At 34.4% G+C, this 21,614-nt stretch overlaps 1 protein-coding gene across 4 annotated transcripts in view; it reads left to right on the top strand.

The window, feature by feature from the left end:
• HNF4G (hepatocyte nuclear factor 4 gamma) overlaps nucleotides 1-21,219 on the top strand; it is a 119,688-nt gene extending 98,469 nt beyond the window's left edge. For 3 of the 4 annotated variants that reach the window (XM_087420413.1, XM_087420414.1, XM_087420412.1), the window contains 8 exons: nucleotides 2,478-2,572; nucleotides 5,761-5,912; nucleotides 7,394-7,549; nucleotides 10,545-10,632; nucleotides 12,863-13,015; nucleotides 13,133-13,369; nucleotides 14,312-14,434; nucleotides 18,687-21,219. In XM_087420413.1, the coding sequence (XP_087276539.1) occupies nucleotides 2,478-2,572; nucleotides 5,761-5,912; nucleotides 7,394-7,549; nucleotides 10,545-10,632; nucleotides 12,863-13,015; nucleotides 13,133-13,369; nucleotides 14,312-14,434; nucleotides 18,687-18,808 (1,126 nt within the window). In that variant the 3' untranslated portion in view covers nucleotides 18,809-21,219. The remainder of the gene's footprint in view (nucleotides 1-2,477; nucleotides 2,573-5,760; nucleotides 5,913-7,393; nucleotides 7,550-10,544; nucleotides 10,633-12,862; nucleotides 13,016-13,132; nucleotides 13,370-14,311; nucleotides 14,435-18,686) is intronic. The other variant, XM_004427127.3, reaches the window with a different exon arrangement.
• Nucleotides 21,220-21,614: the final 395 nt, after the last annotated feature.

Genomic DNA, 21,614 nt, shown 5'->3' with positions numbered 1-21,614 from the left:
CATTTTCTGTATGATTACATCAAATGTTGAGTGCTTCTAAAAGATTAATAACTAAAAAAATACAAAATAACATGTAAACAATACTTTTTTGAGTCGTGTGTTCTGTTAAAGGTGAAATACATACATATGAAAAATGGCGAACACACAACTAAATCCAACAACAACTTTTAAGAATCAGATAATGTCAGCAAAAAGGGCCTTGAAGATTTCCATCGTTCCTGTATGGGAAAAGCAGGAAAGGAGTGTTCCCATAGCAACTTTTTTAAATTTAAAGAATATTCCAACAACATGTACGCTTTTACTCCTCCCATCTTCGCATCATGAATACTGCTGCCAACTTAGCCTTCTTTATATATTTTGATATTAAGTAAATACTATGATTTTCCATTTGGAATAGATTATATTGATGCAAGTTTAGGGGCATAAAGGTTTTTTAAGCTCAGGTTTTGCTGGTCTTAAATTTATCCATCTCCTTAGATTTACAAATTTCATTTTCATTCTAATGCTCCATCACACTAAATTTGATACTTTCCCTCCCAATGCACTTTAAATTGCTGTTTCAATACCTCTCACACTGTTTTTTTTATTATGGCTATTCGTAAACTTGTTTGTGTACTCTCTTAGATTGTAGTTTACTTGAATGAAGGAGACAGGTAACATTCCTCTGTTTAATCCCTACACCAGGATCTTGTACACAGTAGGTGCTTAATAATATGTTTTTTGTATTACTTGGATTTTAATTGGATGTGTTTTCCTGTTGTGTTTATTGGTAATCTGGTCCCCTCTCCTGAGTCTCCTCAGCTGTGCATTCCCAAAAGAATAATGCTTTTCTTCTCACTTCTCTCTCTTCTAGCTAAACTCATTTATAGTAGGCTTTATAGTTATTTAATTTTAAGCGGCCACCCATATTTTTTAGAAGAAATATCTTATTTTATAGATCACAAAATATATTCTTTTATTCTCATCATTAATAATCAACTATAAATAACCAGAGATATATCAATACATGTGGGTAATTTTTTGCCAGAATTTTGAAGAAATATTATTCTTTACTATATGATTAATATTTGCTCCAAAGTCTTTAAAGTACACTCACATAACAACCTTTTACAGCAAGTCCTCCCTATTTTACAATTGTAAATTAACTTGGGAATGTTATTTAACATACTGTTAAATAGTAAACGTTGTACATGTACAGGCCGTACATATTAAATAACATCCCCAAGTTCTATAGAGAGTGATTGGTGGACCTGGGAATTAGGCTCAGGTCTAATTCCAGAGACTGTACTCTTTTTTTTAAGTGTATAATTCAGCTTTCCGGTATATTCACAGAGTTGTGCAACCATCACTACAATCGATTTAGAACATTTTCTTCACGCTATCAAGAAACCCCGTACCCTTTGGTCATCACTCCTCATTCCCCCCACCTCCCTCCCAACCAATGTGAGGCAACTACAGATCTACTTTCTGTTGCTATAGACTTGCCTCTTCTGCACATTCGATATAAATAAAATTATACATTATGTGTCCTTCTGTGTCTGACTTCTTTCATTTAGAATAGTGTTTTCAAGGTTCATCCATGTTGTAGCGTGTATCAGTACTTCATTCCTGTTTATTGCCAATCAACAATATTCCATTGTGTGGGTATACCAAATTTTGTCTCTCTGTTTATCAGCTGTCGGGCATTTGGGTTGTCCCCCCTTTTTGGCTATTATGAATAATGTTGCTATGGACATTTGTGTACAAGTGTTTGTGTGAATATCTATTTTCATTTCTCTTGGGTATATACCTTAGAGTGGAATTGCTGAGTCATACAGTAACTCTTGTTTTTCAAAAACTGCCAAAGTTTCTTCCAACCTGCACCATTTTGTATTACAAGCAGCAATGAATGAGGGTTCCAGTTTCTCCACATCCTCATCGACACTTGTTATTGTCTGTTTTTTCTGATTATAGCCATCCTGGTGGGTGTGAAGTGGTAATAAATTGTGCAGACTGTACTCTCAATGCTGTTCTCAACTGTCTCTTGATATGTAATCTGGCATTTAGAGTAAACTTCCATTGGATGTGAGGTAAAATTAATAGAAGAAGATTTAAATAGGGAAAAGCATGGAAGAGGAGGGGAATGATGTTCTGAGATATTCTCCATCACACCAAAATCATTTGGCAATAAGCAATTAGAATTTATATGCCAAAGATTTTTAAACTAGGTTTGGTTTTCATGACTCATGATGGAAATGATCATATATAGTGGCCAAAAGTGATATATCATTCAGTTTTATTTTATTATAGAGACTGCATCAGAGGTGAGGCTTGTGTTTCCATGTACATGCTGATCATGAGACTGGAAAAGTAATACTTAATTGTTCTTATACATTGATCCAAATTGGACCACATTTATCTAAAGTGTATTTGTCTATTTGCTTTTTTTGATCAATAAAATTTTCTGTAAACTAATATATCTTTGTTTGATATTGTAGGTTCAGTCGGCAATGTGTTGTTGACAAAGACAAAAGGAATCAATGTAGATATTGTCGATTGAGAAAGTGTTTCAGAGCAGGAATGAAAAAAGAAGGTAATAATATATAATATAATGATGACAACATCATTGATGAAAAGTTTTATACACATACATTCTCATTTAATCACAATAACCTTTTCACACGACTTCTAATTTTTCTCAATGAAGAATCTACAGTTCATTAAGTTTAAGAATTTACCCCAGAACACTGACACCCAGCTGGTAGGCAGTAGAGCCAATCTTTGGTGATTATCTGATTCCAGACACCGTTCTCTCAACTACTGTGTTATCCCTGGCAACAAAGTTATTGTCTAAATAACATTCCAACATCCTGTTCAAAAGATAACAGCCCCCTGGCACAGCGGTTAAGTTCGTGCTCTGCTTCGGCGGCCTGGGGTTCGCAGGTTTGGATCCCGAGCGCAGACCTATGCACCACTTGTCAAACTATGTTGTGGCGGGTCCCATATAAAGTAGAGGAAGACAGGGGCCAGCCCGGTGCTGCAAGCGTTTAAGTGCACGCACTCCGCTGCGGTGGCCTGGGCTTTGCTGGCTCGGATCCCGGGCGCGCACCGACGCACTGCTTGGCATGCCATGCTGTGGCGGCGTCTCATATAAAGTGGAGGAAGATGGGCACGGATGTTAGCCCAGGGCTAGTCTTCCTCAGCAGAAAACAGGAGGTTTGACAGATGTTAGCACTGGGCTGATCTTCCTCACAAGGAAAAAAATAATAATAAAGTAGAGGAAGATGGGCACGGATGTTAGCCCAGGGCCAATCTTCCTCAGCAAAAAAGAGGAGGATTGGCAACAGATGTTAGCTCAGGGCTAATCTTCCTCAAAAAATTAAAAAAGGTAAATGGCAAAATTTATTAATAGGTTGAAATTATAAATGTATTTTAAACACTTTTTTTATTCTTTTACCAATTGAATATCTTTATTTCATAAACATTAACTGAACATTGGCTTTTCATGCATTCCTTTACTTATTTAACAAATATTTATGGAGCACTGCTACTTTCCAAACACTGTTCTGGGGTCTGAGGTTTCAGAAGTGAATGTGGTAGACAAAATAATCCCCCTCTCACAGAGCTTATATTCTGTTAAGGGCAGAAACAATAGACTAGATATTCTAGTTTAGTGTGCACTCATTTCATTTTGAACATATTAAATAATCTGCTTATATTATCCTACATTCTAAATATGGTTAATTTAGAAACAAATATGTTGAGCACATTGAAACATTGGCAGGGAACTGCTGCTACAAGACTATGCTTATCAGTTTTGCCGCATGCTTATGCCTCTCATAGACAAAGAGATATTTTTCACAACTATTTCGCAAGCTATAAAAGAATTAAATCAAATCACTACACTACAGAAATGTAAGATATATCAAAGCTATCTTGAACATAGCTAGTTTTTCTTTGTCACTCAATATTTTAAAGAGACGAAAATTCCATTAGTTTCGTTGAAGTTGCTAGTCTCAAAAAAGAAGGCAAAAAATTAAGTTCACAAAATTAAAGGAGAAATACTTTCTTGTTTCCAAATGACTAATTTCTAATGGCATATTTGATAGTTTATGGGATTAATTACATACTTTTTCAATCATTTTCATCCATTTCTACTTGAACCCCAGCTTTTTTCTTACAAAAGTACAAGCAAATCATAAACTCATATTTCCTTTAAGAGTTTTACAATTTGTGAAATAAAATTATTTTCAAAAATAGTGAAATTATATCTTCCACTGTTCATAGAATACTGCAATAATTTTTCCTAAATAGATTAGGAGATAACTTTTAGGTTTCAAAATAGATATATTTCTCTTATTTACAGTGATAGCATAATATCAAGCTTAGTTAGATGAAAACATAGATAAATATGGTTTTATGTCAAAAAGGATAGCAATAAGAAGATTACAAATGTTCATAATGTCTTTTAGCATTTTTCTAAAGATTGATCATGTAAATGAAATTCATAAAAGCATAGCTTACATTTTAATTTTTTATCTCCACATATGCATTTCCATATGAGTCAGTTTAGGCTGAAAATTAATGACGATTTCTGTAAAAAAAAAAAGAGAGAGAGACTAAGCTACCGGTAAGTATGATTTTAAAATAAAATATTAATGATTCACTCCAACTTAAAGACTACTCACTGAAAAGCAAAAATCCAGTATTTTCTCTTCCAAATTAATGAAGCTGATAGTTAACAGTAAGTTTGGAGTAGATAGTAGATTTTGACATAGAAATTGGTGAATCTCTTTAATAAAAGAATAATTGCAGAAAAAAATTCTGATGGTTTAAATATCTTATCTTTCCAGCAGAGCAGGGTAGAGCATTAACCTAAATAATTTATGGGCTACTGGCCATGTTTTCATTCTTTTTGGTTAACAGAAGATAATTTTACCTCAAGTTTTGAAATGCAACTTTGACACCTGACTTATTCTTTATATGACAAATATATAGGTTAATACACCCCCTCTCACTCTTCTTTATAGTTAAAAATGCAGTTTTCAAAAAGGAATTTGGGGATACATATTATTCTTTCTTTCCTTTCTGAAACAAGCAGATCTAGCTCTCTCTTAGAAGCCTTTTATATAATTCTTAAGGTTTCTTCATCTTTCCTAAATACTGATATTCAAACCTCAGTCTTCTTGGGAGAGACCCCCTACTTGCTGCAACTTTATTAACGTCTGTCAACGGTCCCGAGGACATTGTTTCGTAAGAGATCATAAGATTGCAGTCTTAAAATCACCTTAACTAAATAAATTTACTTTCCATTTTTGCTAGTGTTTTAGGAGAAAAAGAATATGGAAGTTTCAAAATTTATGACTCATATCTTATGACAGCGAATACGCTCTTATCTTTGACCTGGTCAACCTCACAGGCCGTACTCTTCCTCTAGTTATCTTATGGTTTTATTAACTCTGAGAGAATGGAAAACCATCCTACTAAAAATACAGCACGGCTGAATTGGCTGACCCAACATTTTCGCACACGCATGCCATCATCAAGTCGTAAAGGCAATATTTTATGAGCTCTGGTGACAAGCCTGGCTCTTTCTACTTTTAAAAGTGGTACAGAATGAAAAATATCTTCAGTCATAGTTCTCCCCCCACCCCCTTTTCAAAGTCTTTTAGAAATATCCCTTCTCATCCTTTATCCTAATTTTTTTTTTTACTTCAAACTGTGTATCCTGACATATATTGAAGACAACCCACCAATAAATACTGTGATTTTCTCCCCTAGCTGTGCAGAATGAACGCGATCGAATAAGTACCAGAAGAAGCACATTTGACGGCAGCAACATCCCCTCCATTAACACACTGGCGCAGGCAGAAGTGCGGTCTCGCCAGGTACTGCTGCTCACCAGCGTCCAGCCCTGTTTAGAGGAATCCAAGGTCTATTTAGGCATAAAGCTAAAATAATCTAAGTTCATTCAAATGTGCTCACTACTAAAATAAATTAAACCTATGCAAATTCAAGAGTTTTAGTTTGAAAATATTAGTTGGACTGTTGACTTAATTTTGACTTTTCGTGGACAAATTTCTATTTTTCAAGTGGAAAAATGAAATGCATTTCAGTCTAAGATTGTTACAATAATTTGTTTACAAGGTTTGTTTAAAATACTTAATGCATAGCGCAATGCTCTGGGGGCACTATCTTGTTTTATTGGTTGAATCTGATTGGTTAGCACAACTTTTGGGGAGTTTGATTGAGACCTATCATCAGAGCTTCCTTCCCTGAAAATGTCTTCTGGACTCAAGAACTCACCTTGGCACCTGCTTTGAAAACAGGTATTTAAGAGAAGAGCCAGAATTTAGAAAACACAGGAGAAAGAGTTTATTACTTTAAATTTCTCAAATGTGAATATCAGTTCTAAAGTTAAAAAATGTAGGTCATTAATTTACACATAAAAATAAATCACTTAAGAATCAAATAAAGAAATCCTTTGAAGAGAGTTTATTTTAGTATTGCCCCGATTAGAAATGTTAATGATATTTTTCTATTATAAAGCAAATTATGAAATAGCTAACTATTAATCAAGTCCTATAATGAGTCAGTGCAACTACTTTCGTTTTTGATAACACAAGGGTAATATGGTGAGGTTAACATCACCATTATCATAATCATTACTTGAAGATTACTTGATGGTTCTATAAAGCATTTAGAAAATGGCTTAAAGGGAGCTGTGAGGAAATACCTATACACGACAGAAAAGCATGTATACACGCACACTTGTTCAAAAATTAAGTCTATGAGAAGTTTTAGGAAGCAATTCTTTTTCAGCAGAAAGGCAGTTTTTCCATATAGTTCAAAGTTATACATAGTTTTAAAAATTTATCATTGTATGTTAAGCTTTTTAGTGTTGCTGAGTCAAAGGTTAGTTTCTTAATTTTATTGTGATGGGCTTCCATTTAATACAGCAACATAAATAGTTCTGGCTTCTCATCCATACCTTTTCTCCCCAGTTTGGTAAACTTTATCCATTGGAAACATTTTCTTCATAAAGTTCAACAAATTAAAGATGGGTTTTCTTAATGGAAATATCATTTTCTAATTAAAAATAAAATCATAGAGCACATTTCATATAGATACTCCATATTTTGTTGTCTAGTCATTTGAATTATGAAACTCCCTGAAAGTTGTAGTAACATTTTACAGATTTGGCCAGTAAAATGCAGTGAATGCTTTCAAGTTAACTTGTACTGATAGGTATTTTATTTCTCAATTTAAAAATGGTTAGAATATTTCAAGATACTGTGACAAAGATAGTGCCCGCTTCCATGGCATTTACTCATGGCAGTCATAGGAAAAAGAGGAATACTGGTCATGTATGATTTTCAATAATAAATTAATATAATGTTCTTCTTAATGCCAGATCTCGGTCTCAAGCCCAGGAGCAAGCACTGACATAAATGTTAAGAAAATTGCAAGTATTGGTGATGTCTGTGAATCTATGAAACAGCAGCTCTTAGTCTTGGTGGAATGGGCTAAATATATCCCTGCCTTCTGTGAGTTACCCCTGGATGATCAGGTATAGCTTAAAGACATTATGATTGCTTTAAAAAATGTTTTTTGAACTTTGCTAAGTTTTTGTGTTCTTTTAATTATATTTATATAGAATTACTATATTTGACAAAGGTTAAATTACCTAACCGATGGAAAAAGATTGGTTTTATTGTCCATTCACTTTCGTGTTCTATCAAGAGGCAGACTGTTTAACTTCTATTTTTGGGGTCTTGCAAATTTATTGATTGGTGAGAGTTGAACAAGACCCTGTTCTTCCCTCTTGGAGTTCAAAAAGCTTAAGTAAGGGAGAAAGACAGATAGCAAGTAACTGCCATTGTGAGACAAAGTGTTGGAAGAGTGAATGTCTGGGAGGCAAATGGTAGATTATTGTGTCTTGGTGTTTACTGAAGGTGCCGTATAAAATCCCTCAGAAATACCAGGCCATTCCTAGATAGGCTGTGTTGGTGTCTTTGTGGGCACTTGATTCAATTAACGTATAAAATCTTGCCTTTCATGTTGTCAATTTTCTTCTAGCATTTATTGTATAAAAATTATAGGTCTAGCAAAAAAGTCTGTAAAATCATGCTCTGAAATCTACAGAGAAATAGAGAGAATTCAGATATAATGATCTTTTCCTAATACATATATTTTCATACTGTGTCATATACACATTAAGACATTTTAATTAATATTTAAGAACTTTAATTTCCTAATTAGTTTATGAAGATTAGATTATTAGTTTCAGATTTATTTTGAACTCTTCCATCTAAGTAGCATATAATATTTTGTAGATGCAAATAATTCAAAAATTTCCAATTCCCCCACACTGAATAAGTCATGATATGTCATATGACCAGTGTATATTTTTACACCCTCTGACCATCGCTGTTTATCACTGACACAAAAAAACAAAGAAACAATCAAAGTGAAAGGTGCATGATTGTTTAAAAATCAAAGAAGGGAAAAATATTTACATGACCAGGAAAAAAAGGGATCGTGGGAAGTTAGCTGTTATACTTCTAGGAGAGCATTTCACCTGTTGACAAAAAAAAAAAAATACCGTGAAATCTGAAATCATTCTTAAAATGTTCTGTAACTGCCTTCCTGGTATGAGTCATGGTTATTGACATATCATAAAGATAGCTTGGCTCAGAAGGTTATTTCAGAGTGAATAATGCTAAATTGCTAAAACCTACTTGTCTCACCCCAAGCCATATAAGGAGGGTTATGTTATTTATCAGTTTTATATTTTTATTATCACTCCTCTTTAAAAATTGCTGACTTATGTATGATGATAATGATTTAAAAACTGGGAAATTGAAATCTGGTAACCTGTCAAAAATAGCTTTTATTTACTAACTGACACTGTAATATTAATAATATTACATTAATAGCCATGGATTGGTGAATGTCTATTACAGGTAGGGCACTGGGGAATCAGTTACATTATAATTTACATTATTTTATTTAATGCTCTCAGGAATTCTGGGGTGTAAGTTTTATAATCTCCACTTAACATTTTTTAAAACTGAAGCCTAGATCAGTTAAATTCACTCAGTGAATTCATCAAACAGATATTAATAGCACTACTGTCCAGTTTTAGGAATGGTGAGTATTTGGCAGTAAAAATGCAGATTGCATCACTATTCTCCTAAAGATTACATTCCATTTGGGAAAGACCAATAATAAAAAATATACAGATTATGACTAAGTTACTTCTAGGTGGGGATATGTTCTATAAAATGAAATGGGGTGAGTTGTTGGAGAATGACTGGGAGTGGAGAAGTAAGAGATACTTTTAATTGGGGATCAGAGAAGATTTATCTTGACACCAGAATGACAAGGGACCAAGCATGTCAGGATCTAAAGAGAAAGTATTCCGTGTACCAGAACAGCATGTTCAAAGGCTCTGAGGCAAGCAGGAATAATGTGCCTCGGGATGTTGCAAGAGGAAACCAGAGATGTGGGTGGGGGGCAAAGCATTAGGCCATCACCTTTGATGCCGTGGTTAAGGAATCTGGATTTTATTCTAAAAACTGTAATAACCCAATGAAGAGTTTTCAGCAGAGGAGTGATATTAAGTGATTGTTATTTTACAAATACCATCTTGGAAGCTCTGTCAAGAAGGATTTAGGAGGGAGGAAACAGAAAGGAAACAGGAATACCTATGAGCTCTTTGGAGTGTATTGTGGTAGGCCAGGTGAGAATGACAAAGCGTAGGCTGGGGTGGTAGCAATGGAGAAGGAGCACTAGAATTTTCTGTACAATTAAAGAGAAATCAAAATGGGCTCTCGTTTTTGACAAGCATTTTGATGATGGTGTCATTTACTAAGATGATGAAGATGTTGGAGAAGCATTACTTGAATATGTTAAATTTGCAATGCTCCTCTTCTTCCTAGTTGTGATGTTCAGCAGGCAATTGAGTATATGGATGAAGCTCCGTTGAGAGCTTAGTGCAGAGTTAGAGGATCAGTCTAGAAAATGGCAGCAGCCATCCTCTTTTCGCTATATCACAAGTCCTTGCTTTGTTTTTTTTCAATTCAGTTTATTATGTGTAAGAGATTGTGTTGTACGTATATTCTCTCTTTTAGTCCTCATGACTACACTTTGAGATTTTTATCACTATCTCCATTTGATAGATGAAAACAACGGTGTCCCAAATATACTGGTTAACTTACCCAACGGTAAACAGGTAGTAAGTTGCCAAGCCAGAATTTGAACTCTGGTTTGTTTGATTCTATTTCACTCCCAAACACTTAGCTGTTCTGCTTTTTTGGCTGCCATTGTATTGACTTATTAGTTTTAAAAATTTTTTAAAGTAAAAGTATATTGACACGCTAAAATGGAAAAATACAGGACTTAATGATGACAAGAATCTATGAGTATTATAGACTGTTAAAACAAAAAAAAAAACAAATGTCCCAGGCTTAAAGAACACCAAGCTAATCAGACTCATATTATACCATCTGTGAATCACTATATTTTATAATTAATTGTTAAACTTGGAATTTTTCATTAAGGTGGCACTGTTGAGAGCTCACGCAGGGGAACATTTACTGCTTGGAGCTACAAAGAGATCCATGATGTATAAAGATATTTTGCTTTTGGGTAAGTTTTTTTTTTTTAATTTCAGAAGAAATTATGCATGCTTCATCCTTACACAGGATCTATCCAGGCATACACTGACACTGTCAAATGGCGTTCTCACTTCACAAATCGGATTTAATTGACGTATCCTCACTCAGGCCCTATTTTTCCTTGACTTGATTGCAGGGAAGTTCAGAGTGCGTTGAGATGTTCACGGTGCATAAAGATTTAAAAATAAGAATTGGAGGAAGGTGGTCAAAAGGTATAAACCTCCAGTTATAAGATAAATAGGTACTAGGGATGTAACGTACAACATGATACTGTAGTTAACACTGCTGCACGATATATAGGAAAGTTGGTAACAGAGTAGATTCTGAGTCCTCATCACAAGGAGAAATTTTTTTTCTTTTCTTTTTATCATATCTATATGAGATGATGGGTGTTAACTAAACATATTGTGTTAATCATTTCACAATATAGGTAAATCAAACCATCATGCTGTGTACTTTAAACTTATACAGTGATATATGTCAATTATTTCCCAATAAAACTGGAAAAAATATTTAAAAATAAAAGAGAAATGTTGCTCAATAAACATAATATTGAGGTATGTTTAAATCATATCAGGACAAAGAATTAGTGATTTGTGTGACCATATTGTGGAGTCCCAGTGTTGTTCCACACTCTCTCAGTGTCTACTTAATAATTGTAATATATATATTATTTTATACACTTTCAAGGAACACGTGTATCTCCATGATCTCATTGCCTATAATATGCTACAAAATCCCAAATTATAGAAAAAAGTTTGGTGACAATACCTAAAAATTAGATAGTTACATAGCAGTGCTGGAAGAGGCAAAAACAGGGTGACAAGTGGAACAGAGGTTGGGGGGAGATAAGATACAAAGGAAAAGCTTTTGTCTCCATTACGTAATTGCTTCAATCCCCCTATTTTACTTACCTTACAAAATTAGGTTTCCTGTTTAGAGAGTAAAGATTCTTCTAAAGCTTCTTAGCTTCACCTCTCTCTGGCTGCATGAAATGATGACCAGATTGTTTATTGTTGTGATAGATATTTTGTCCCCAAATATGAATCAATTGAACATAATATAACAATAGCTGATGTTTATTGAGGACTTATTGTGTAGGATGCATTGTGCTAAGTGCTTTACATATATATACATACTACCTCATTTAATCCTCACAATAACCCTGAGAGATAGGTACTGTTATTTTCAGCCCTTTTTGCAGGTGAAGAAATGGAAGCAGAGAAAGTTTACCTAAGGTCACAAAGCTAGTAAGGAGTAGAGCCAGGATTCTAAACCATGTAATGTGACTGCAGAGACCATGCTCTTAGATTCTACTAAACACTCTCTTATATTGATAAGACCCCTATAATACTGTTCTCATTATAGATCTGAATACAATATACATAAAAAACAAAATGATTTGCTACATAATTCTAATTTGTTTTACCATGAATAATTAGGTAAACTAACTTTTCATAAGAAGAGCAAGGCTACATTTTTTGAGTACTTTTACCCATGTTGTTACACTGAAGATTTTCTTTGCCTACAGTGAAAGAATTCAGAATATTCTGCTTTTCATAAAACCAGGAAATAACAATTTAGCTGTATTTTTAAAAGCTATAAAAGGTTTCTAATTTTCTAATATTTTAGAAGCTATAATACGTATTCATCATCTTATAGCCAAAGATTTTCTAAGTCAAAGCAGTCTTTAGGAATTAGGTGGTCCAGTCTCTATCCAATCTCTGAACTCCCTTGAATTCATCTACTTGGGCTTGTTAAAATTGTCTCAATAGTTGTCACACTTACATAGACCCAGACCACTAAAGGAGTGCTGTTTTGAATCCACTATAAGCAAGAAAGTTTCTTTAGATTTTGTATTGTGCTCATTCATGAGTAAGACACTAATAAATAACTGACATAGCGGAAAGCTAATCCTTACATTTTATTTCTCCCTTGTCAATTATTAGCTTGTTATTAGTCTGAACTTTAGCGTTATCTCTAGTGTCTGAGGCTGTTAAAACGCATGTGATCATCATGCGTTGTTGTATCAATGTTGTTGATCCTTTAAGCGTTCTCAAGTTTTTCTAACATAACTAACACTACTGAAAGAGGAAGTACTGTTATTCCCTCAAGGGAAGACCATTTAAAACATTGGTGTGTAAAAACTTAAATAATATCTGACGAGGTGTTTTGAGGGGTGATTGTTTTTTTTCCCCTAGGAAACAACTACGTTATTCACCGCAACAGCTGTGAAGTCGAGATCAGCCGTGTGGCCAATCGAGTTCTAGATGAGTTGGTCCGACCATTTCAAGAAATTCAGATTGATGACAATGAATACGCTTGTTTGAAGGCAATTGTATTTTTTGATCCAGGTTGGTTTTCAAAGTTCCATTAAAAAATAATCATAATGACTTTTTAATATTAGACTAGTTACTCTCACACTCTAGTAAGATTCAATCTTTAAATTCTCCTTTCTATTCCTTTATTAGATGCAAAAGGGCTGAGTGATCCAGTGAAGATTAAGAACATGCGGTTCCAAGTGCAGCTCAGTTTGGAGGACTACATCAACGATCGGCAGTATGACTCTCGGGGGAGGTTTGGAGAGTTGCTTCTGCTCCTGCCCACACTGCAGAGCATCACTTGGCAAATGATTGAGCAAATCCAATTCGTTAAACTTTTTGGGATGGTTAAAATTGACAATCTGCTTCAGGAAATGTTACTGGGTGGTGAGTACATTTGAGAATTTCTATTTTATTTATTAGCAACACACTGTTTACTTTAGGATACCTATTTATCTTTTATCCATGAGATATTGAACTCAATTTTTTACATTTAGGAAGCCTGCAAAACCCATTGGATGGGGACAAAAATACTTGAAACATATTCATATCCCCATTCTTACTAGCCTTCACCATCTAGGCTCCACAAGGTTCCTCTTACCTCAATTTTCAGATCCTTCAAATATGGTAAATAGACATATATTTCCTATTTTTAATACTCCTTGAAATATATTACATTTTTCTATGCCTTAACTCCTTTAAAAGCTCAAGGATACCAGAATTGTGCATAATCTAAAAATATATATAGCAAATATCTTAAAAATGAACACTTTGCTCCTGAAATAATTAACTGACACAACACAATGAGAAGGGGAAAATAAAATTTCATTACTGCAATAAATGTCAGGAATAAGTCACAAAAGCATTTATTTTATGTTCTGATCTAGATTAAATTTCCTTATAAAATCACTTTATTTTATTTTAGTTTAGTTTTAGTTTTCTGGTGCTTAATGTGTTCCTAATGGTATCTTTCTGAAATAAAAGTTGTTTATGCTATTAGGGTGATCCGAAATACTATAAACTTGAGGTAAGCGGTTCTTGGAATTGCCTTGACAACAGGCAGCAAACCTAATGATTCCAGGAAACGGCACACAAGGTCCATTATTAATATACAACATAATATGATACAACATTAATCTAGCCAGTGTACAGTGAAAGCTGACATAGTCCTTAATATGGCAGTGGTTCTATTAATTTATTTTTGAGTTTCCAAAAAGCACTTTGCAAAAATAGCAATATTCAAGCTGTCCATCAAAACATTTGTTCCAAGGTAAACTTGCTGTTCCTAATTAAATATCACTAACGCAAGCGTCTTTTTATCTTCTGTAGGTGCTTCCAATGACGCTAGCCATCTCCATCATCCAATGCATCCACATTTGTCTCAAGATCCATTAACTGGACAAACTATACTTTTGGGTCCCATGTCAACACTGGTTCATACAGACCAGATCTGTAAGTATCTGGGCTACTTTTCAATCATAATATGTCTTAAACTTAATTACCTGGGAAAAATTGGAATTTGAGGAAAGAATCTATAAGTACCCAGAAACTGCAAAAATTGGGTACAATTTCCTCTCTAGGACTCAACTATGGGATACTGTGATATTCAGTAAGTCACTTATTCTCCTTAGGCATGATTTTGCTCCCTAAAATGAAGGTGAGTGCCCAAATCTTTCTACTTCATAGGTTTGGGAGCACAAAAGAATGTACTTCCAGAATGCAAACTGGAACCGTGCAAAGAAATCTTCACAGACGGTGGGAAAATGATGGTTGCTTGTGATCTTTAAAAACGTTTGCCATGTAATATTATATGTCTGTTATACCTCAAGAAAAAACAAGCCAACAGGGGCTGGCCTGGTGGCGTAGTGGTTAAGTTCGCACACTCTGCTTCAGTGGCCCAGGGTTGGCAGGTTCCAATCCTGGGTGCGGACCTATGCACTGCTCATCAAGCCATGCTGTGGTGGCGACCCACATACAAAATAGAGGAAGATGAGCACAGACGTTAGCTCAGGGCCAGTCTTCCTCACCAAAAAAAAAGCAAACAAAACAAACAAAATTGTTTGTCAAAACATTAAGAACTCTCTTAATTATGGGTTATAAATGTATAGGTAAATTGAAACGATAATAATCCTAACATTTATCTAGTACACTGTAATTTAAAACATTAGAAACACTGAAAATTAAAGTGCTTTATTTCTTTGTAAAACAACTTCAGAAGAGTAGTTTGAACCATGCTTGCCACCTTCTACAGCTTACAAGAGGAGATGAGCATCTTTTCCATGCCTTGATAGATTTTACACTTTGGAAGTTTGGATTCGCTTCCAACATTTTATCCTTTGCACTTTCAATGTCCTGAAATATCTCAGAGAATCCATTTAACGTAAAGTTTTTTACCATTGTCACTTCCTCTGGGCCATCTTTGTCCTTTCCATACAACCAGGTTCCTCATTTATGCTGACGGTATTCCTTCGCTAGGTTCCTGGCTGCATGTTTAGAGACTCACAAGGCAGTAGTGTCAACATTCCCGTGGTCAGCTGTTTCTTCTGTAACTCCACTTATGTTGGATTTGAATTTCACTTCCAGCATTACCACTTTTTGTTTCTTTGCTGCACTTTCATCGTTTTTAGCCAATTCTTTTTCTTTCTTTCTTTCTTTTTGTTTTTTTTTTTTGTGAGGAAGATCAGCCCTGAGCTAACATCCGTGCTAATCCTCCTCTTCTTGCTGAGGAAGACCGGCTCTGAGCTAACATCTATTGCCAATCCTCCTCCTTTTCTCCCCCAAAGCCCCAGTAGATAGTTGTATGTCATAGTTGCACATCCTTCTAGTTGCTGTATGTGAGACGCTGCCACAGCATGGCAGGACAAGTGGTGCGTCGGTGTGCACCCAGGATCCGAACCCGGGCCGCCAGTAGCGGAGCGCACGCACTTAACTACTAAGCCACGGGGCCCGCCCCAGCCAATTCTTTTTCAATTGTTCATTTTTGAAAAATGTCGTTTGGATTTATTGCTGGGAGACAAGGAGACAACACAGCCACACACTTTGTTGTCAGTATGTGAATTGAGTAAAATATGTTCAGTGACCTATCACAGACAGACTGAAAGATGTGATGTGATTGGTCGCTGATCACAACACACATCTGTTATTTAGATACTTATGTGTACGCCGAGGAGTTAGCAGTGAAGTTAGTATTTATGCAGTTACAATTAACTGTGAGTTTCCACTGTTAACTGAAATTTGAAACACGTTTTTGCAGAACTGGTGCTATTTAACTGTGATAACTGAAATTCATGCATATCAGAATTGTGCAGAGTGACGGCTACTTGGAAACACTCTTTGAAACTAAAATCATTATATAAATACTAGAGGTTGTTAGTAGCTAAGTTAATCTGAAATGATTGCATATTTAACACAAATTCTATTTATATAAGCTCTCCTGGAGATAAAAATCTCTATTTGACAAAATATCTAGAGTTATTGCTTCTGAATTTATACTAATTAATCCCAGATTTACCTTTGATCTATAGCCTCTGAACACTAAACCAGCTACCTCACTGAGATACCTTGAGTTATTGTGATGTAATTATTATGCATACCTGTATTACCTGCCGAATTTACGATCGCCCTTAGTAGCTAGTTACAATGTTGTTTCACCCAAATGTTCCATGTAATGTAACAATTTAGTGAGTACCACCTGACTACTACATACATAGTGGTAAGGAAAGTAGAGGTCACAGAAGTCCATGCTCTCATGGCTATCTTTTAGATACAAGCATTGGTGGACCTACGTGTATATTGTGTCTGAAACACAAAGTTCTTTGAGTATATGACAGAGGCAGAAATGAGATTGTTAGGAAAAAAGTACAAATTATGGAAATAGTATGTCACATTTAGTCTATGGGTCCCAACGTACTTAGAAGACATTAATTTGGGACAATCTTTGCAAAGCAGATGTTACCATTTTTATTTAATAAATAGTTAAGAGCAGAGAGAGGCAAGCCCAATACCATACCAAAAGACCGAAAGTTTGGTGTCTCTTAGAGATTAGTTATTCATAAACTTGGAAGATAAAACACATTAACAACACATTAAGCACTGTAGGCATCAGCTGGCAAGAAAGTTTAACAATTCTGCTGGTGGTTGAATCCTTTACTTTTTAATTGCTAGTTTTCTAGTGTTTTCAAAGTGTATTTGCTGACCTTAATCTTTTTAGAATCACATCATCACACTTTTCATTTTTATTGTTCCTCTTTCAACGTAATATTTATGAGAATTATTTGTAAAGGAAAACTTTGCTCTGCTTGTGCTCATTCAGAATAATTTATATTTTATCAAAAGCAAAACATAAAACACATACAGTTCTTGCATATTTTCTTGGTCTTGTAGAGCACTGCAGTTTCACATTCATCTGAAATATCCAGAAATAATATTTTAAAACAAATTTGTGTATTCCTTTGTCAATTAAATTGTATCTAAAAATATTGTTTCTAAGTAGTTGCTAATTCATACTTAATAATGTAAAGTTAGTTTATTAAAGAAAACTAGGCAAAAAGAGACTCTTCTCATTTTTGTATAAATTTTTTTGTGTGAAGAATTTTTCCAGATTTTTTTTCTAGAATATAAAAATAACTGTTTCAGGAAAAAAAATCAATAAAGTTTGTAAGGCCTCAGTCTGATCATCAGATGTTTTCTATTTGTTCTGTTAAATATATTGAAAAATAATAAATGTAACTACTAAAATATTTCAAGTTTTTTAAAAATTCTAGAATAGCGCCTAGATTATTTTATAATATGGTAAAAATTTGGAATAGGAGGAAATACCATTCTAGACAATAAAGTATTTAAACTATAACTTTTTTTCCCAGTTACTCAGGCTTGCCCTTTGCATTGATGGGGAAGGGACAGATAAGCTCAAGTGTAGCAGAATAATTTTGAAGCAACAAAACCAGTATTTTTCAGATGCTTTTAACTACAACATAGATTTCAAAGCACTTGAAAAGTATCTTACCTTAATTTACATGTCATCAAATATGTTTGAGTTGGTGGAATCCAAACCAAATATGTTTTATTTTATGCGAATTTTTGATTGCAAAAATTAAAACATTTGTTTTCTAAGATTTGGGAAAAAACTAGCATTCTGTTAATTCTTTTCATTAACTTTTTTCCTGCTGGGTGTGTGAGAGAATCAAATGTTCATAAAAGCTTTAACAAACGCAGAAAACACTTTAAAAGGACTCAAGGGGCCGGCCCGGTGGTGTAGCGGTTAAGTTCGCACGCTCTGCTTCGGCGGCCCGGGGTTCACAGGTTGGGATCCCAGGCGCGGACTGAGGCACCACTTGTCAAGCCATGCTGTGGCGGCGTCGCATACAAAGTAGAGGAAGATGGGCACAGATGTTAGCCCAGGGCCAATCTTCCTGAGCAAAAAGAGGAAGATTTGCAACAGATGTTAGCTCATTGCTAATCTTCCTCAAAAATAAGACTCAGGATTTTTAAGCATGATCTATTCCAGTTTAACTCTATTTGAAGAGGTCGGGTGGGAGTGCATTTCCAATAGTATGTCAATGAGCTGCTAATGTATTGTATAAATCACTACTTTTTATATGATCTTTCAGAAACATACCCCAAATAAAATAACGCATCTTAGTGTCATGCAGGACTTAATGGGATGACTGTCATCATCACATACAATTCTCTGATTCTTTTTTAGCAACTCCTGAAACCCCACTCCCTTCCCCACCACAAGGCTCTGGACAAGAATCGTACAAAATAGCAGCAAACCAAGCTTCAGTCATTTCACACCAGCCTCTCTCCAAACAAAAGCAATTGTGAGAATATGTTTACTTCTGAACGGCACTGCGCGAATGTGCAACGTTGATCTTGAAATATCTCAGGATAGTACTTTTGGCAAACTCTCAGCCAAGGAGTCGTCATGGTGCTGTTTTAAGATGGTATCCTGTTTTCTTGTTTATATGCTCATTTTGTTTGTTGTTGCTGTTGTTTAAAACCTTTAGATGCAACCAATGTATATCTGAATTCTGATATGTTTATAGAGTATATTTTTTCCAACTTCCCTTGCACTGTACCTGAACCAGTTGAATCCTATGTACTACTTCATTTGCTGTCTTAATTTAAATCTGTAAATAATTGCTTTATTGTGATGTGATGCAGAACTTTTTGACTTTTTTGACTGAGAACTGATCAGAAATCCCAGATTAATATAAAATGAACCAAGTTTTTTATAAATTTTTAACTTGCAAATTAGAAAAATAAAGCAATTGCTGTAGAACAGGGTGTGTTTCTTGAAGTACAATCACTCATGTATGTCTTTTTCCAAAAAGCATCTCTTTGGCCCATAGTTGAATATGCCTATCTTAAGTTTAGAAAATTATCAATAGCCATTCCAAGGATGACTGGATATTCCCTGAAATCTGCCTGTATTTGAAGCTGTATGTTAAGATAAAATATGTTAGTTTTATCAGATAGGATACAGGCTAAACTATAAAAAAGAAACCTTTAAAACAGTGGGTCAACCAAGACAGACATTTATTTCTCTCTCCTGGAACAATCTAGAAGTAGTCATCCTTTCACTAGAACTTAGCACATGCCCACATCTAGTTCCCAGGGAGGCTGGAAGACTGATCTTTAGGTGGAAAGCCTTGTGCCAACTAAAACTGTAGTTTAGTTGGGAGACTGATATTGGGAGATGAATTAGCCATCTATTACACACATGTTGCCCTCGTTTAATCCTCACAGCAACCCTGTAAGAAAGGTATTATAATCTTTCTTTTATAAATAAAGAAAATTTTAGCTTAGAGGGTTTCAGTAATGTAACCAAAGTTTTAAAGAGTAGGAGAGTCACATTTAAGCCCAGGACTGGTTGAGTTTAATGATTGGTATCGAATGGAAAATGTGAGCTCCTTACTGTGGTTTTTAAATATATGCAATTGAGTGATGATTGACTATTATCCGTTGTGATACCTGTAACATATTTACATGTAAGCAATGAGTGTAAATTTGTTGCAGCATGAATAAGAAACCACTTTTGTCCTTTTAATGAGTCTTCCCCTAAAAAAAGCTCTAAACAAACCAAAGAAAACAAAAGCTGGTATACCAGATAGGTTATGATGAAAACAGAAACAAATTTAAATCACTGACTCAGCGGATTTTCAAAAATCCAGTGGACTGAGGAGTATAATTCATTGGAGCCCATACTATTTGATGTCATCTAAAGCTGGAGCTTATTTAAAAACAATTAATGATGGGCCACCTCAAGAAACAGTGATCCTCTCTTTCTCTTTCTCTCTCACACACGCGCGCGCACACACACACACTCTCTTTATTTGCTGTAGCAGGGAAAACTGTGAGTAATTATTAATAATACAAAACAGAGTGTCCCAAGCTGTAAGAGACTGAATTAAAATGATTTTTACAGAACCTTTCAAAATTTCTAAGATTATGGTTTCATTACCCCCACTTACCCTACAAATAAAACGGTTCTGTTAATGTTAATTTATTAATTCTTAAAGTAGAAAAATGAATTACCTAGAAGCTAGCATTGACTGAGAATCAATAAAATTCCTTCAAGAGTTGGTACCTGGAAACTGTAAAATATATTTTTGAGAGAGAGAGAGTGAAACAACAAGAAAATTTTTTTAACTCTTATTTTTTGAAAATTTATTCTGGTGTCTCTATTTCATGAATAAGAATGTTTTTGATTTTTATAAATACAAATATCTTTTGCAGGTTTCTGTTTAACTTTTTGTGTTGTTCTCTTAGAAGATATTTAAAAAAACCTTTAAAATATGAAACATATAATTCATTTTTAGTGAACCCTCTAACTTATCTGCACATTTACTGAACAGCCATGTTTTAGAAATTACTGCTAACGATTTTGTTTTAATAACTATGGTCAGGGAATTTGTAATATAATATTTTTGTATACCTAACTGCCAAAAATGCTGAATGAAGAGGAACTGAAGTTTTCAGCATATTTTCAAAATATCGATAAAGAATGTTATTGCTTTTATATAGCAGAAAACTTTTTTCAGGTAATAAAAATGAATAATTTATTGTGAAATAATGATTCATTTTATAAATGTAAAATTATTTTTATAAATTTCATTGTTGAAAATCAATACTTACTAGATTTTTTGAAATGTTAAATTATAGTGAGATTAAAATATTTCTAAACTGTGATACCACATTGTTTCACTGAACTTTCTAAATAAAAATTGAGAAAAAAAAACCTCAAATGGGGTGCTTCATTATTGTTCAAAAATGATTTTATAATTTTAGAGCTACTGATAATATCTTTTATATGGTCATTTAATTAAATTTACATAGAGTTCACTAATACTGGTCTTTAGAAACCAGAGCAAAAATAATTAGCACATCTCCCAATAATCATAGAATTGGACACTAAAGGGAGAATTCTCACATTTGCACTTTATGTGGTTTTGCTTGAAAGTTTTGTCATGGTAACTAAATCATATGACCTAGGCTAGCTTAAACATTGTACACATATACTTTGGCACATAAAGTTTTAGCCTACGTGTTTTAATTGCTGTTATCCTCCATTCGTATTTAAAGCTTCTTTGTAAAATTTCTTAAATTATGAAGACCAGTAAATTTTACT

This window comes from Ceratotherium simum, chromosome 31 (genome assembly GCF_057802395.1).
Source record: "Ceratotherium simum simum isolate JZ-2026a chromosome 31, ASM5780239v1, whole genome shotgun sequence".
NCBI lineage: Eukaryota > Metazoa > Chordata > Mammalia > Perissodactyla > Rhinocerotidae > Ceratotherium > Ceratotherium simum.
Note: the sequence above shows the minus strand (reverse complement) of the source record. Positions and strands in the feature narration are given on the sequence as shown.